The sequence below is a fragment of the Cornus florida genome, unplaced genomic scaffold, assembly GCF_030987335.1.
Source record: "Cornus florida cultivar Cherokee Brave unplaced genomic scaffold, ASM3098733v1 CherokeeBrave_3.0.0_Hap2_Chr01, whole genome shotgun sequence".
Lineage (NCBI taxonomy): Eukaryota > Viridiplantae > Streptophyta > Magnoliopsida > Cornales > Cornaceae > Cornus > Cornus florida.
In genome coordinates this window covers 18,725,129-18,743,457 of record NW_026775571.1, presented here as the reverse complement: position 1 = coordinate 18,743,457, position 18,329 = coordinate 18,725,129, and the positions used below count along the sequence as shown (strand labels likewise).

The 18,329-nt window shown below is 33.7% G+C and overlaps 2 protein-coding genes and 1 non-coding gene across 3 annotated transcripts; 2 read left to right on the top strand and 1 right to left on the bottom strand.

The window, feature by feature from the left end:
• Window positions 1–2,697: 2,697 nt before the first annotated feature.
• Window positions 2,698–9,402, top strand: LOC132293347 (outer envelope pore protein 16-2, chloroplastic-like). The gene is made up of 8 exons (XM_059790794.1): window positions 2,698–2,850; window positions 3,002–3,053; window positions 3,160–3,210; window positions 4,428–4,459; window positions 4,854–4,887; window positions 5,307–5,374; window positions 7,032–7,179; window positions 9,095–9,402. Exons 1-7 carry the CDS (start codon window positions 2,710–2,712, stop codon window positions 7,173–7,175), a joined length of 522 nt encoding a protein of 173 aa, XP_059646777.1. The 5' UTR covers window positions 2,698–2,709; the 3' UTR covers window positions 7,176–7,179; window positions 9,095–9,402.
• On the bottom strand, window positions 7,449–7,662 carry LOC132284616 (small nucleolar RNA U3). Its single transcript, XR_009472324.1, has one exon. It is a non-coding gene; the product is annotated as a small nucleolar RNA U3 (small nucleolar RNA).
• Window positions 9,403–13,192: 3,790 nt separating the features above from the next.
• LOC132311812 (uncharacterized) lies at window positions 13,193–14,981 on the top strand. Its single transcript, XM_059810302.1, has 2 exons — window positions 13,193–13,887; window positions 14,641–14,981. Exons 1-2 carry the CDS (start codon window positions 13,532–13,534, stop codon window positions 14,798–14,800), a joined length of 516 nt encoding a protein of 171 aa, XP_059666285.1. The 5' UTR covers window positions 13,193–13,531; the 3' UTR covers window positions 14,801–14,981.
• The last annotated feature ends 3,348 nt before the right edge of the window (window positions 14,982–18,329 follow it).

Here is an 18,329-nt window from a genome sequence, read left to right as displayed (position 1 = left end):
TTTCCAACAAATAAAATTTTAGAAGACTTAAAAACAGGGAAGACGCTAAATCTAAGAAGGCTTAGAAGCAGGGAAGACATTAAAAATTTGATTTGTATAATTAGATTATCTCATTAAGCAGTTTTAATAATACATACAAATTAAGTACAAAGAGGAAGGCCATATGCAGAAAATAGTAAGAGACAAAGCTTGGTATCGCAACCATACCCAAGAAGTAAGAGATAAGCTTGCTATCGTAGGCATACCAAGAAAGCACAAAGACCAAAAAAGAAAAGAAAAAACATAAACGAAAATTTTATAACAGGTGATCTGCTTAAGTTTGTTGTGGTGATTGAAGTGTAAAAAATAATATTTTTCATACAAATTCCTAAATCCCTCTAATCATAACTCAGGTATCAGTCTTGATAATCCCTGGTGTGACATTTCCCGTACCTGAAAGAGTTACCGAATCCCCTCCCAACATAGAATTTGAGTGAAGTGGTACACCATCCAAATATGCAATTGCAATATCAGACTCTGAAGTTGCTGAAAATAAAAGTGCGGAAGAGGCACTAGGATATTAAAGCCTGGACCATATTCCTTCTCTCATTGGCCATTGAAGATGGTAAAAATATTCGGCTAAAAAAAGAGCAGAGGAAATTGTTAAGTTATGTTGCAGCTATTGGCCATGAAAATTAGTAAGTGATAAAAATTATTTTGATACTTCTAGTTTTATTTTATTATTTTTTTGAACAACATTAAGTATCTTATATGTTTAAATTTTTTTTACAACTTGTCATTCATTTTATCAGTGAAATCTTGGTGGTGATGTATGGTCAAGACCTCTTTCAATGTGACATGGTAACTTTGTTCGTACCCAACCTTGTTTCGAGCCCGATGAGTAGATTTATTTGAATAATTTTATTTTACCCTCCATGACAGGTTTATGGTTTAAAAAAATTCAACAACTAATATTTATTATTTTATTATATTAGGTTATAAATTTTTGGGGAAAGTTTTTGAATAATACTCAAGGAGTATGTGGCAAAAAATTCGTTCTGAATAACAGTACTGTACAATTGATGGATAACAGTAGAGTAGTGTTGTTGAAATCAGTTGAAAAATGCAAGGCTGTCCTAAGAAAGGTATGGGAAGATTACAACAGAATCTTTAAAACTGACCCGGCTGTCTTTACCAGTACATATTTGATTAGTGGTTTTGTTTGTATTATTTTATATTGAGTGGAAAATTCCATTTTTTTTAAGAATTCCTTAACCGTGTGTTCACTTTGATGCAGCTATGTTTTTTCTTTATGCATAAAAAGTCACTAATTTTTGTTGATGGTAAACCATCCAAAGAAAATGATTGATTACATTTGTTTAAAAGGAACACCTCATGTATACAAGCAATATGTCTTAAATGTGGTAAACGTCTATTCATATTTGATTTACATTTATCATTTTAATAGGCAATGATAATTTCCTCTGGGATCTAGAGGGTCACAATAGTCTTTGAGCCATCACACCTCAGTCCTTACCTATTCTAGTAGGCAATGATGCTCCTTTGGAATCTAGAGGGTCACAATAGTCTTTGAGCCATCCCATTATAGGCCTGGCTTGTTAACCTTAAGTCAGCAATAAATGCAACCATCGCGCATTCAACGTGATTAGAAGGGTTTCAGTATCTAGGCTACCTTTCAACTTTTCATCTTCCTATTCAAGGTTTTTCGAAGTCCCAAGACAAAGGCAAGATGGCAAGCCCTTGAGATCGTCCTACCATGGTCTCGAGAGCTTTTTAGTCCTTATTTGTGAAAAAATTATTAAATAGTTTCGATTTATTAATATTTAGTGGATTAACTCATTGAATTAGTTTATTAAGAATTTTTACTGAATTAATTTACCAAGTGTTAAGGAAAAATTATTAAATAGTTTCCATCTATTAATATTTAGTGGATTAACTCGTTGAATTAGTTTATTAAGAATTTTTACTGAATTAATTTACCAAGTGTTGAGGAAAAATTATTAGTGTGCTCTAGTGGGATCTATCTAAATGGTACGTTTGTAGTTGTGGCAAAGGATTTACATAATTATCAAATAAACACATCTGAATAATTTAGTAGGAAACAAAAAAACACACACAGAGAGTAAGGAATTAGTTAAAAGAAAAAGTTGTAGAAAATAAGCTTTCTTAATCTAGTATGTTAGTGTGTGTGCATGAACTGCTTAATTTTTTTTTAAAAAAAGAAAAAGACCATGTCATCTTTAACATTTAAAGAAAAAAATTGCTAGTTAAATTATTTTTCCTTTTTAATTTCTCTCCCTTTTTATTTTTTTATTATAGGAAGTAAAAGGTGCAAGTTTTTGATTTATAATTGGCACTGGTTCAATAGGGTTGCAGTGAAATCCTCCCACCAGCGTTGCAGCAGATTATGATCCAGAGACTTTTGACCTGGATCATACGTAGCAGATGCCACGTGGCAGAGTAGATCCTAAGAGTCGGCCACGAGTTCCGCGTTCTCGTTACTTAAACTGGACACGTAAGGAAACTCTTTACACGTGTCAATACCACCATCCTCTTCTTTTCTTCTTCTTCTACCGCACTCACAACACATTCACACACTCTGCATACATATACATATACATATATATATATATATATATATATATATATATATATATCGGTGGGTGTTATTGTAGGTTGTTGTTTGGTTGTAAAGAAAGAGAACGAAAGATGAATAGTCTTGGTAGCAATTTGGAAAGCCAAGGCCGGTCACTGCTGAATGACCTTCGCAGCTTGGACAAGGGCAGTCTCTTCGATCTCGGCCACCCTCTCCTCAACCGCATCGTCGAAAGCTTCGTCAAAGCCGCTTCTGTAATATATACATACATATATATATATATATATTTATATCGATCTATGTATACATGAATACAAACAAACACACAAAAACATTTAGATGAAGCACACAATTTGTACACATTGTGTGTGTCTCTCTCTATATAAACATGGATTTGTTTAACAGATTGGAGCGATTCAGGCTGTGTCGCGGGAAGCTTATTTCACGACTGTTGAAGGTGAGAAGATGATTGTATATATATATATATAATTAATTAATTAATTAATTAATTAATTAATGTGTTCATTGTACAATGAATTCTGTTTGGACTCGAATATGATCAGGTGCAGATAGCCCTAGCAAGAACAAGAAGCATCGATTTCCTGACCTCAGAGGTACGCTTGCTACAAACAACGCACCTAGCTAGCTCCTCTTTTCCTAATTAATTAATTCATTAATGGCCCTTAGTTATATATACAAACATATACCATGTGTTTGTGTATATTTTATGAGAAGAAAATGGTTATACGCACACACATATACATATGTTTGTGTATGTATATAATACACACACTTCCCTTAGGAATATATTGCATTGCTTGGAAGGAATTGCCATTTTACTTGTCCATCAATGGTAAAATCCAATACTCTAATTTAGCTTTTCAGGAAATTTCTATTATGAGATAAAATTCAATAAAGTTCAGCTTATTGCATTTGCCGCCAAACGCACACACTGTTAGTGGTTTTGTATTTGCTGAATCAATGTGTTGATATGGGATGTATTCGGCTATTAATGTTTATATACAGGTAGGTACTATAACAAACTAGACAAAAAGCTGATTATTCCATTATCACCAATTTCATCAACCAATCATATTAAAAAGGAAAATGGTAAAACCTTTGAATTTGGAGGAGCAAATGGGGAGCTACATTCAGGCGGGAGGCAACGGGGAAGCCCTTTGGTTCCCCATTTGCTCCTCCGAATTTAGAGGATATATCATTGTTCTATAAAATATGCGTTTACTTCCGTGGGTCATATCAATATATGTCACCATTTAATCAATCAGTTGGTGATTCAGGAGCGCTCGAGTATTTTTCAATTTAAAGAGAGAGCCTGGAGGGTTTAGATTGACAAATTTCCAGCTAGCCCTTCATTTTCTCGCCTTTAATCTTGCAACATTAGGCCTGGACCAACACCTCGAAGAGGTGGTTGTCCTGTGTCTTTAGTTTTCACTGGGTGGACTAATAGCAGCAGGGGAATCTAGTCCAATGGTACAAAATGCTGCATAGTGGGTGAATAATTGACATAAATGCCTCAATTGCTATAACTTTGGGGGATGTGATTTCATTTAATGAATTTGTTAAAACAGGCTACCATTTCTGAATTTAGGATACAATTAATCCCGCTGTTGGTTTTCTGGAGAGATTAAACATACAATTCATCTACATAAGTTACAGGGATGGAATGCTCGGCTACGAAACGTAGCACACTATTCCGGCCGATTATGTGTTATCCACTTTTGAATGATGTAATTCAATTAGTTTGAAGGATTTTCTGTTAGCTGTCTTTTTAGTGTTATTTTTTATTTTTATTTTTTCATGTTCAATGCAGGGGAAACAAACAGAAAGTCTATTGAAGCATTGGTACGTTCGAAACCTACTGCATTAGATTAATTTCTTATGTAACTAGATCGGTAATATATCTTTTGGAACCATGACAGTGTTCTGATAGAACAGCAACAACCCATGAAAATGTTGTTCTAGCTCCTTACCAGTGCTGTAAATGCGATTTCAACTTGGTTACCAACACTAACAATTACCGATTGCAGTAATGCCAGTCTTAGTTTTTGGGAAGTATTTGTAATAGAAGAAGCACCCAACCATTTTATTGCCCTTACTATGACCCACCAGATGGTTATATAATTTATTTCGTTCACATGCCTATAAGACATTTTTATCAGGTCCTCTTGTTGCGCTGTGGTTCACTTTTGTGATTCAGTTCTGTTTGTAATTTTTATCTTACTGCAACGATTTTCAGGTAAGGAACACTGGAAGAGAATCTGTACAGTGGGGTAAGTTCTATGTTCCCGAATAGCATTTGTTTATTTTTGAAGTCTATAGTAAGAATCTGGCGGAATATATTTCCATTGAACTATGGCTACCAAGTCAAATGGCTGAAGTTCGTATTTTCTTTGATTTTTCTTTGGTCCTGTAAATAAACAAAATTCGGGACCTTGTTTTTCTTTTAGAGGTTTTGGGTATTGATCTTATGTTAGCGATCTTATGTTAGCTATCTACGTAATGCACTCTTCTTTCTTTGGGCTTTAGAATATAGTTTTTTTGGGCATTTAAACGACGGCTAATTCTTTGAGATATGAACTTAGGTAGCAGTGAGATGATGTTTGTGCACAAAGTCTGAAAGTATGTGTCAATAAACTCAGGCCTGGCGGATGGAAGTGTTTAGGGAGCTAATAATCTGTTGTCATTGCAGGACTGGCAGCTGGAATGTACTCGGGCCTCACATATGGGCTAGAGGAGGCTCGTGGGACTCATGATTGGGTAAATCCTACGTTTCATCTCCCCGATCTGTCTTATGTTTTATTTTTTAAGTGGAAAAGCCACCATAGTCATCAATGAAGTGATGTACTCTTATGCTGCTACCCACCATAGTCATCAATGAAGTGATATACTCTTATGCTGCCACATACTTCTGTTAAGAATTGGACTTCTATGGATAGTAATTTCCTTTGCATCTCTCTCTATGTATCATATTTATTTCAAGAATTTCATGCTTTAATGGTGCTGCATTTTGGGATTATATGGAAGGAGAAAGTTCTCCTAAACACGGAAAATTCCATTGTAGATCTCAATTAGGTCAATTCCAAACATTGCATATTTGTTTTGATTCTATCTTTAGGAGATCTCTTTTGGCTCCTTTTTAAGATGCATACATGACTCTTTATTGTGCTTACAATGCCATCTTGAGTGTTGTCAGGATCTACATTAATATCATGAATTTATTCGTTTTTCCCTTTGATTTAAGGTCCTTTTAGTTAATTTAACAGGACAATCAAGCCAACAATTATGCAGTTGCGATACAAAAATGATAGAAGTTAGGAACTGCAATTTGCCTTCTCTTTACTTATTTACTTACTGTTAAGGTATATGGTTAGCAAATTTCTAACAAAATCTTGATTATATTGTGTAGAAGGGTTACTCTAATTGTGACTTTTATTTATCCGGTTCCTACGTGAAGTAAACACTACTCTCATTTTAACCTCTCCTCCCTTTATTAGGCTAGTAAAAGTCAAGGCCCCAAGTTTCCCATTCGGGTTGCTGTTTAGCCCGAGCATGGCCTAATTTAATTAGGTTTATTTTGAAACAATAGGTGGATGTACGGATTGCAAAATGGTCTGCCTCATTGGGCACCCGCTCCTTCTTGCCCCGTTTAAAATTGTCTTGGTGGCCTGTTCAATGGTTTTAAGCGGAGACGGGTTTTATAGTGAAAACTTGCGCGAGTGCTTGCAGGGAAAGGGGAAGGTCCTGCTCAGTTTATAATGCGAAAAATACTATTTCACTCTTATATTTTGTGTACAAAATTACTCTTCTTGTTAGAAGAATGTTAATGTTTATTTGGTAAATTTGGTACAATAGTGTTATTTTCTAAGGAGGTTTACTTGGTTTATATTCCTAAATATGAGTGAAAAATTAAGAATTTTTTTTGAGTTGGAACTTAAACGGGGTGAGGCAGGGAATTTAAACGGGTGACAGGAAGGGGGGTGGGGTTGTCTGCTAAACAATTTTGGGCAATGACTGTGCAGAGGAAATGAACAATAGGCTGGGATTGGGGAAGCGAGCCCCCACCCCGAACTCATTCCATTGCCATCCCTAGGTGGAAGGCAAGGACTTTGTGACGCCTTGTAATAAAGGGCTTAAACGGCTTAACCGGAGGCAAAGAAAGAGTTGTGCTTTGCTATTCAGTGGCCAACAATTCTATCTTGTGTTGTATGAAAGCGGACCTTTATACTTAAAAAGAAAAGAAAGACTCAAATACACCAACTCATTGGTGGCACTGTGTTGATCAACCATTCAAAGCGACATAATCTGACGTAATCGTGTCTTATGCCAAGAACCGTATTCCTTTCTGTGAAGAGCAGCTGCCTCATGTTCTCAGTAGCCTAAATTAGTCTTATTGCTTTTCCTTTATATGGTGCAGAAAAACAGTGCAGTAGCGGGAGCTATTACGGGTATGGCGATGGCACTCACGTCCGATGATTCTTCTCATGAGCAAATTGTGCAGGGTGCTATTACCGGTGCAGCCATCTCAACTGCTGCAAACCTCCTTACAGGGATATTCTAAGCTGGTGAGTATGCTAATCTAGGAATGAATACACTATTGCTCTATCCTAATATGACACCTGTCTAGTAAGTAGTAATATATGATTTTCGGTTTCTATTGTGAGCATTTTCAGTGGTGGTTTAATCAAAGGTCGGACAAGTGAGGTTGGATGCAATTTTCTTTGTTCTTTGGATGATTTCTCAGTTTTGAGTGTTACAATGGTTTCTTATTTTTGTATGAACGTCTTAGAACCCGAAAACCCGGTTTATTTTGAGCAAAATAAAAATTTTGGGTAGTCTGTCAGACAACTGCACGACCACCCCAGCCAGATGGAACTGACTGGGAACGATCCTCTACTGCTCTAATGGTCCATCGAACCACAGAGCTATTAATCACGCTCTGGTCATGCAGTCACGGTTCATCCACCAGACTTAGGTTCCTGTCTCCTTAGTAATCAAGGATGCAGAGGTACGAGCCTATAGAACAGATCCTGTTCAAGTAAGGTCGTGGCCAAGTGTGTTAGGCTTGGATTCTATATACCATTGCTGCTTTCACTTTTTTTTCCATGTGGGACTCTTTACAACACTCTCTCAAAATGCAGTAGGTTGACTTTAATGCCCATTCCTTACCAAAAAAAAGGTTCAACAAGCGTGAAGGCCAAAAATCTGTCCACAGGTTTGGACTTTCAAGTAAATTATTTGAATTTAATAATGATGTGGGCAAGTGCTTATGCATTTAATTTAGTATTTTCTGTTTTCTGTTTTCTGATTCCGATATCTTTGGAAAAACATGCTTAAAAGAAGTGAGAATATGTTTTGGTATAAATCAGAACCTGCTAGGCTCAATTTTTGGAAACAAATTATAATTAGTTTGGAAAAATTTAGCAACTTGATTGCCAGTGCAATGAAAATGGCTAAAAGAATTATCGGGAAAAAAAAAAATGGCTAAAAGAGTCCGAAGCCAAGGTCCTAGAGGCCTACATGATATCATAAACAATAGCCTGAATTTTGGAACAGCCATGGCACAGGCACAGCCCCAACACTGCTTTGCAAACAAATAGTGAGTCACTTTCAAACCAAATTGGAATAAAATTGCCACTCAAGGCCCAAAACACAGCCTTACCAAGGCATATGGCCTCGGCTGAGGACGCTGGAAAAGGCGCAAAGACAACAGCCTCGACATATGGCCTCGGCTGAGGACGCTGAGGAGGTAGGGGGTTAAAAATAAGAGTTAGAGTTAGAAATTTTATATTGTATTGCATCATTTTTCTTTTTCTTTGTAATTCTTTCTTTTATTCAACGAAGAACATCTCTGTTTCTATGTTGTATTTTATTGTTAATATGTTAGCTTAAAATATTTCATCTCGGAGGGAAAGATGAAGGCACCATGTCTGACATGTAATTGAATTTCTTTCATTTCTTGTTTTAATTTTCCTCTGTAGAACATGTCTTTTATTTTTCCATTCTATGTTCTTAGATTGATAAATCAAATAGAAGGAGGATTCCTCGTGTTTGCCAATTAATGTTAATTCGAAAAATATTTTTTTCTATTTACTAAAAATACATCACATTAAATAAAAAATGTTCTCTCATATATAAGCAAGTGTTATTTAATTATATATTTTTCTTCATCTCTCCAAGTTATAATTGGATAGATGAAATGAATTACTTATAAGAGGAAATTTGATAAGAGCAAAATTTTTTTGTTTATATGGATCCGTGGTGGAGGATTCTCATCCCTTGGACTTTTTTCATTATTTGATCAAAAAAATTGTTTAATATTATTTTTATTTTATTTTATTTTTTATTTCATAATTAAAAAGTTCAAGAAATTATTTTAAAATATTCTTTTTCATCCCATAGATTTTGGTTTTGACTTTGAGTTCGAAATCTAACTCGAGAGTGGTTCGACCCTGCTTATCCTATATTATTTTTATCAAGTATTTGCAGGTTTTTATCATTTTTGCATGAAGTTTAGAAGAACGACGACGGTTATTTTAGACATTTACATTCATCAAATGGCGCCGTTGCCGCATCAAGTTTAAGAATTCGGAGACAAAAATTCAGAACTGAAATTTCCTGATAGTCCACCCAACTTTCTATCTCTCCCTTTCATTTTTATTATTATTTTTTTGGTTTATTGTTTTGTTTGTTATTTCTTTTATTTTCATAAGGTTTCAAAAAAAAAAAATTTGCTCCATTGTTTGATTCCTACATTCATAAGTTTACTGTTATTTGAATTTTTTATTTTTTCTTCCTTCTTCCTTAATCTTCTCTTATTTCTTCCTTTATCTGTCCAGAAATTGCAGATAGCACAAAAAAAAAAAATAAAAAAAAAATAAAAAAAAATATATATATATATAAAATAGTGAAAAAAGTCTGGAGGGATGAAAATCCACCACCACGGATCCATATAAATAAATTTCTTTTGTTCTTATTAAATTTCCTCTTACAAGCAATTCATTTCATCAATCCAATTACAATTTGAAGAAAAAACCATGATCTTTTGTTTGGTTAGAGAGAAAATAAAAATCATCAAAAAATCTATTTTATCTTCTGATTCATGGAGAAATTAAAACTCCAATCAATTAAAGCAAATAATTGGAGAGTAATTAAAGTTATTCAGATTCACAATTTTATTAGTTCTCTCACTCAAGTAAATGTTAGCTATGAAAAGTAAAGGATTTGTCGAATGCCAATATGAAAGTTTTGAATGTCAGTCGACATGATAATCTGTCAGCTCGTTCATGCCTCTGTTGAAGTTTCATTATATATGTATATTCAAATCAAGTACACCTTATAGGTGTATATATAAAGAGAGAATGTGATGTGGATTGTTAAAAAAGAGTTAATATAAGAGGGGGAGAGAAAAAAACAGAGAGATGAGGGGAGTTTTGAGATGTACTTAGGGATGTAAAAATTATAATTATTCGTGCAAACGTTAAGCATACACAAATAAAATATGAATTCCAAACTCTTTAAAATTTTATTTTTTTCACATATTCATAATGCATAAATAAATATAAAATATATATATAAATATAAATATAAATATTTCGATCCATGACAGTATACCTAGTAAAGATCAAGCCAAACATTGAGCGGAATGAACAATGTGCTAGACTATAACTCTGGACAATAGTCAAGCGTAAAAATTGGTTTCTCTCTCTTAGCTTTTTTTGCGCACATAAACATTATGCGTGTTGTTTCAAAGTAGAAAAAAAAAATAAAATACTTATCCAATAATTAAATACCAATATGATAATTATCATAATAATAAAGTTGACTATAATATCAATTTGATATCTATTTACTTAATTACCATATAACGTAATACATTAGGGTCCTGTTTGGGGTAGCTTTCACTTTCTAAAATTCCTTCCACTGAATCGACTTTAAAGAATGCATTTTGATGACATGAATTTAAAACACAAAAAGTTGTTTGGTGGGTAAATTTTTTGAAGCTCTTTTAACTATTAATATAATTTAACTTGACAATTATATCCTTAATAAATCATGAATAATAGTAAAGATTGAATTGAAATGTACAAAGAAGGGAAGAAAAAAAAAAATCATAATTAAAGTAATGGAGTGAAATTGTTAAGATGTAGGTATAGTGAAGATTTGGGTGTACAAATTTAACCCAATTGACATGGTAGAAATTTTATTTTTTGTTGACTACAAGAAAGAAGTTGAAAGAGATGAAAAAAGAAAAGGAAAGAAAAATAAAACGAAAGAGAAAGATGGCAGCAAAAATATTCCATTTTTGTTCTTATTTATAACTCTAAATCACTTTAATAGCGGAACGAGTAGCCTTCAAAAAAGAAAAAAGAAATTATATATACATATATATATATATATATATATATATATTGTGTGTGTATATATATATATATATATTATAGAGAAAGAAAAGTTATTTAGAATTCTACATATGATTGAATTTCGGATGAGAGAGTTCATAAATCTTGGAACTCTTCCGACTTTGAAGTCAAATAGGATTCAATAGTATTTTTTCCTGCAACTCCTCAATATTTTTGTTCTTCCTTTATTGAATAGTTTTTCAACAATATTTTTTTTCAATAAAATTCTGTGAAATTTTGCTTAGTATTATTTTTTATTTTATTTTTTGGGTAGAGAACAAAGGAAAAAGATGATACAAAAATAGAAACATAAAAGTTTGCAATGAAATTTAGAAATGGAAATAGGTTAAATAATGGACAATATAGGAATTTTATATTTATTACTTAAAAAAGTGTATAACTTACTGGAAGTCAATTAAGAAGCATGTTTTATTGGTTTTAGTCAATCGGACTTCTAAACCACTGAGATTTTTTAAAAGTTCGTTTTCAAAAATCTACCAAGCGCTCTTTATTATTGACGAAGGATTTTTTGGGCTTGGAAGCCCGTTTTGAGGCTACAGGAAGCCCAGCCAAACAGGGCCTGAATTGCCACTCCAAAGCTGTGTGAACTTTATACAGGAGAGAAAACAGCCCAAGGAAAGGGAGACAAGCCCAAATAGCCCAAACAAGGCCCAAACAAAGAAAGGAATAACGATTCAATCTAATAATTGCAATTAACGGCTAATTAGCCGTTAATGAAAGTTGTTAGCGCTCGGTCCTGTAAAACCCTAGCAGAGAGAGGTTGAGAAGGGCCAAAGCGTGCTATTTAATGTAAGATATGTGTGGTGAGTTTTTTTGCACTTGAACCAATAATAAAAGACTATGGGGCGTTTGAGTGGGACAATTGTCAAAATTTTCTAATGAATATATTTAATTAGAGTGGAGGTGGGATCGTTAACCGTTTTCGTGGAAGCTCAACAAAAAGAGTTACATAATAAGGTTAACTTTGTTATTTTATGAATTTTTATTAACGGTTTTGACAGACATACAACGTGAGGGAGCCATTGTGCGCACATGCACCAAACTTCAGAGAAAGTTATTATAATAAATGTCAAATGCTCTATTCGGATCAAATTTACCCAAACTTAGTATTATATAAATAAAATGTAATAAAAACTAATGATAAAATGTAATAAAAACTAATAGGTCAGCATGGCCACGGGACAATAACCCCCTGTCAAGGCTGACTCCGCCATGGCTACACCACCTTCTTTGTCCACCACCTCTTCAATTCTAAAATCCTTACCATAATTTTCTGTCAATTTTTTTTTTTTTTTTTCACTAAAATTATCTCCCATCTCTCACCATTGATGATGTGCAATTTTTTAGTCTCAATTTTGCAACTCAGCTCCACTCGTCTCTCTGTCTTGGCAGCTATATATCAGGTAAATCATATTAATCATCGTTGGTTTGTCAATTTCTTATTATTATGTTTGTAAATCTGATTGTTTACGCTTTCTGTTTTGCATTTCAATTTATTGTGATTTCAGTTTTTTTTTTTTGCAAAGTCATTGTGATTTCAGTTTGTAGTGCTTTCATGTTAGGGTATTGTTGGGTATATGTTTTTATACGTTGTTGGATAACACACAATAAAAAAAGTCAGGCCAGTTGAGAAAAAGTTAATTGACCCGACTCGTTAATAAGACGCGAGTTAAACGAATTTGGGTTGACTTTAAACGGGTTCGAGTCGTAAACGGATTAATACGATTTACCCGTTTAGTTAATCCTGTAATGTTTGAGTTAAGGAGTTTAATTCGTATAACATATTTATACACGTTTAACTATATGTGTCATAAATAAATTTCTATTAAAATTCTAAAATTATTGTATAAACTTATGTTTTATAATTTATTCTTTTATAAACTAAAAACTATTTAATAATTTGGTTCATTAAAACTTATATTTTCTTAGTATGTATTATTTTATTGAGTATTATTAATAATTAAGATAATATATATATATATATATATATTTTTTGTAAATAGGTATTAAACGAATTACACTTATAATTTATTTAATAAATAGGTCGAATTAGTGTTGAGAGTTTATGATACAATTATTAACCGGGTCAAGATTAAATGAATAACGTAAAATAATGCCTTTGAATTGACACGATGCACACTAATTATCACCTACCCTCACGTAGGAAAATAATAAAAAGACTATTAAAAAAAGAAAAGGGTAAAGTGTAAGGGGAGTTGGGACAGCTGTCAAAATTTTATAACGAGTATTTAATTCTTTGAGATTAGAGTGGAGGTGGGATCACGCGCGAACCGTCTTCGTGGAAGCTCTTCAAAACTCTCTTTCAAGACTCCTAGTTGTAGACGGATTTTAAGATGTACTCCTAGTTGTAGACTGATCATAGTGTGTTTATATGTATATATATATATGTATATATATATATATATGATACACATCCTTCTCCTTCTCCTTCTCCTTCTCCAACACCAACCCTAAATCTAACCCTCCAAGAGTAATGACGTGGAATCGGTCATCTAGCGTCGGAGAAATTGTCAGTCCAATTGAGTACTCGCCGATGCCTCTCCGTTCAAAGAAAACTACTACTCAAACTAAAGCCTCTTCTTCCAAAGCAGCGGCAGTAGTACTTGATAGTAAGCCACCGGTCAAGGCGGTCTCAAAGACGGTGGTGCCACCTGCTGTGCCTGTGGCGGCGCCAGAGACTCGCCCGTGGATCTTTACAATTGAATCACCTGTTCGGGAGAAGGAGACGAAGAAGAAGGATAAAGTGGATGAAGGATACCGGATGTTTCTTCAAGCTTGTTTTAGATGCAAGAAGAAATTCAAACCTCACAACGATGTATTCATGTATGGGTAAGTTTCTTACTGTATTATTTTTTGCTTATTAATTTAATTCCCACAGCTAAGCTCTCTTTATTCTCTACCTCTCTATATTACTTTTATATATATATATATATATATATACACACACAAGTTAAGACTTCGGGAGGCAAAAAATTAATTTAATGCGTCTGTATATTTTTGTTATAATTAGTGATCTCTCTTAAATCATATATATATATATAGATTAGTATATACACAAGTTAAAACTTCGGGGGGCAAAAAATTAATTTAATGCGTCTATATATTTTTGTTATAATTAGTGATCTCTCTTAAATCAGTTCATTTCCTTCAACATTATTTGAATATAATTTTAAAATTAGCTTTCTTAATTTGTTTCCGATCTATATTTATTTTTCTTCTTTTGTATACCATATTTAATGCTTTCACACACATGATATTACCAGTCCAACTATTTATTAAATTCACAAATTCTTTCTCTAATATAGTCATAGTCTCACCATACTCCCAAGTTTCTCTAGCAATTTAAGCTACTTTTCCTATATAGGTTTTATATTTATTTTATTGGTGGCAAATTTTTCTGTCTCTTAGCTCTTAATCTATAAAATGGTATTATATATACACTACATTAATATAATATGCATCAAAGGAAGAGGATTGTTACTTGTTGCATTTTTCTTTTCATTAAGTTGAATGTTTTGGGGTTTATCATTAGTGCAAATTTGATATAAATTATAATGATAACACATAAAATTAATATTGCAGGTACCTGCGAGCATTTTGCAGTCATGAATGCCGAGACGATCAGCTTGACTTGGACTACATGGGTAGAGCTTATGAGAAACCCATTGCAAAAGTCATGTCCGGACTGAAGAAACCAATAACAAAAGTAACGGCAGCAACTAAATTAGGAAGCCAAAAGTAGTGGCAGCAACAAAAGTAGGAGAAGCCCCAGCGAAGCAAGGATATAGCTATAAAGCAAAAAAGGTTGAAGTGGCTAGGTTTAACTGTTTAAGTAGTCCATTTTGCAAGCTCACAGGTCGACTGTAGAGGCAATGAGCTTGCATTTTTGTAAAACAATGAGCTTCGATTAAATTTTCTTTGTAATTAATGAATTTGTCATTTGATTGGTGTCATTTGTACAGGGTTATTGCATGGTTGGTTTCATTTATACAGGATTATTGCGTAGTTTATCATAAAGTTAAATGGTGTCTTTTGTACATGTTTATTGCCTGGTTTTGTGGATGGTTATATATACGGTTGTCTTTGAAATGTATTGTCCATTACAAATGAAAAAAAGAAGAAGATAGCGATCACATGCAAAATACAAATACAAAAAAGTAACTGATCATATTCTACGAATTCGACTGATCACATTCAAATACAAAACATCCTGATATTTCACACATAATAATATTTTTGACCCCATAGCACAACTTTCAAAATGACAACATCAATCAAAAGGGCAAAAAACCGAATAGACAAGCACACAGTTGCATTTGTGATTGTTTGATTTCCCCTATAGTTGCCTCTGCATTTTTTATACCATGCATGTTCAGATCCTTCACATTTTCTCTTACAATATGTTAAACTTTATTTCCTCCGACTCTTAACTGCTTCCTAACTTCTGATATAAGATCAAAAATAATTTTTTTGTAGTAATCGGTAACTTCATCATCTTCCCACATAAGAAAATCACAAGAGTTTGTCATATAGCTGGCACACCCATAGAACCTTGCACCAAGGCTCTTCTCTGCATAAGTGGTCTTCAAGGGTGTTCTCAATCTACGATAACAGTACACTTTTTCTTCTTTATTTTTTATTTTATTTTATTTGGGTCTTATTTTATTTGGGTCTGATTTGCAGAGCTGGATGAATATGCCATTTTTGTTTAACCTTGACTACAAAGAACAGAGAAATATATGGAAGGAAATCTTCACGTGTGGAAGAGCATGCTGTTCCAGCTGGTTTGAAACCCATGGCCCTCGCAGTGCCACGTCGAATAAGTGGGGATGACGTTGTTTGGGTAAAAATTTGTTACGGCATACTGAAATGTTATGTTCCACGTATAATACTCTCTCAAATTTACCATTTTCATTTTGCTCTTTCCCTCCCAACTCAGAACCTTAACTCGTCAAAATGGGACGTCTTGTGTTCCCTAACCCTAAATTCTTATAATTTTCAAAACCTCTGGTTTGGTGTCGATTGATTGTGGGTATATGCTTGAATTATTTATTGATAGCTTCATAGTTCTGATTTTGGGACGTCTTGTGTTCCCTAACCCTAGATCATATAATTTTCATAAACAACTCGATTCATTTGCAGGCTTAATTACTTTGGGATAGATTTTGAGATGTATGTATCATATCAAAATAGAGGTATAGGAATTAACCATAGCATTTGGGGAGGAAAATATTAATTTTTGGGGATTTATGATCAATCGCACCTTAGGTTGCAATTGATCGACAGAGGGCCAAATCTCGGAGTTGTTGCTTGTTTTTCTTTTTAAGTGTTGGGTTGCGATCGATCGCAGATAGGTTACTATCCATCTCCAGAGAGATGTTTTTGGGCACTGCGAAATTTTGACCTATCACAACTTTTGCGATCAATTGCATTTGGGATGCGATCGATCAACAAAGAGTACCAATACCCTTAGTCGATGACCAAACTTTGATTAAACATATCATCTTCATTTCTAACTCGAATTAGATCATTCTCGAGTCCAAATTGAAGGATTTTGAATCCTATTTCCATTAGTACCAATCTCGCTTCATAATTATGAATCAAAATGACCATTTTACCCTTCTAAACCCTTGAGGTCTGGCGTGAAACTGAAATTGGAATTATATCGTTTTCATGAACCGATGTGATTAGAAACGACTAGTATGACTTCATTATGACTCCTAACACTTAGTAAGGTGCGTAATGACCATTTTTCCCTTGAGAGTCTTCGGGCTCAGCATGAACCCGGTTCGCGATTCGGATCCTTGGATTCGGGAGGTTATAATGTCCCTACCACCGTTGCAAATTTGTCCTCTAGTGAGCATACTATTTGACAGCTTGTATATGTGTATAGATCAGCAATATATATCAAATTTAATCACTAAAAAAATGCATAACAGGCTTTAGTTTCTCAGACTGGGACTACAGGACACATGCCACAGAAGTGTTCATCATTTGCAATGACCAAAATACCCCTAAAGTGGACATTTGTCAATATATCCTGGAATCTATTGCAAAAGTTGTGTATATGTAAAGGCATTGGATTTCTTAGCTATACATTACAATATAGCTTCATGAGCAAGTGTAAAATAATAGGATACATATGTTAAAAGACCTTTTTGCCCTTGAAATCTTATGTGACAATATAACATATGCAAAACCAGGAATAATCCACTATTGTGTCTGTTAAATGTATTGTCAACACAATGTACCTTCCTTAAACTGTATGAAAAGTTATCTCATGAATGTGCAATAACTATACTACCCCTGTGTGACATTGTAAAGTACTGAACACATTAATATCAAGGATAATTCCCTGAAAAGGACTTGAGAAAATCTTTTTGACATTACATACGGCAAACCTTAATTCAAAGGTGGGACCAACACTTAAAATGTATACCATATAAAAAATGTATACCTTATATGATTATTATATTGTATTTATAATTGCATTGGAATAAATTTTTGTGATACCCCTGAATTTCTAAATGTGGGTTGGTCAGGCCCACGCCCGAAGATCCGGGAATATCATAAACAATATGGCAATAAATGAACACAGAATATAAAAGAATAAATAAAATGCTAAAATGAAAACTAAATTAAAAATTAAATTCTCAATCATACTTTTTTAAATAATAATATTCTCTGATGCCAATAATCCTATAGAATACAACTCGGGAATTCATACTATGTGGACCACTAAAAAATTCCAAACTGGAATAAATAACAGTAATAATTGTCTACATCTGAACACTGAAAATATAAATCAAAATCCTATGTAGATAACTAGAAGAATGATGATGACTAGTCTCTGTTCTGCATGAACAAAATCTACACCTGGTACTATTATAGACCTGAAAAATAAATAGTAGGTCAGGCCCACAAATAAGTTCTTTCTACTACATCTCATGGAGACCTAAGGAACAAATATATCCTAGTATACTTATGCAATAGCTACATAGTCCGTATACGTATAGATACACACTAAAGGACTCTCACTAGACTATAGGGCAGACTCCATTGGATAGTAGGCAAAATGCAAAACCCGTTGGTAGTCATGAATACCATCAATCTATCAGGGTATTCAGTATTCCACTATATCCAGTTATGCATCCCCAAGGCAATATACACTCCTTAACAACCGATTCTGAGAACTCAAGCGCATATCATGGCACATATCCATATATATATATCCTTATCTTATCCAAAACATAAAACATCCTATCCGTCAT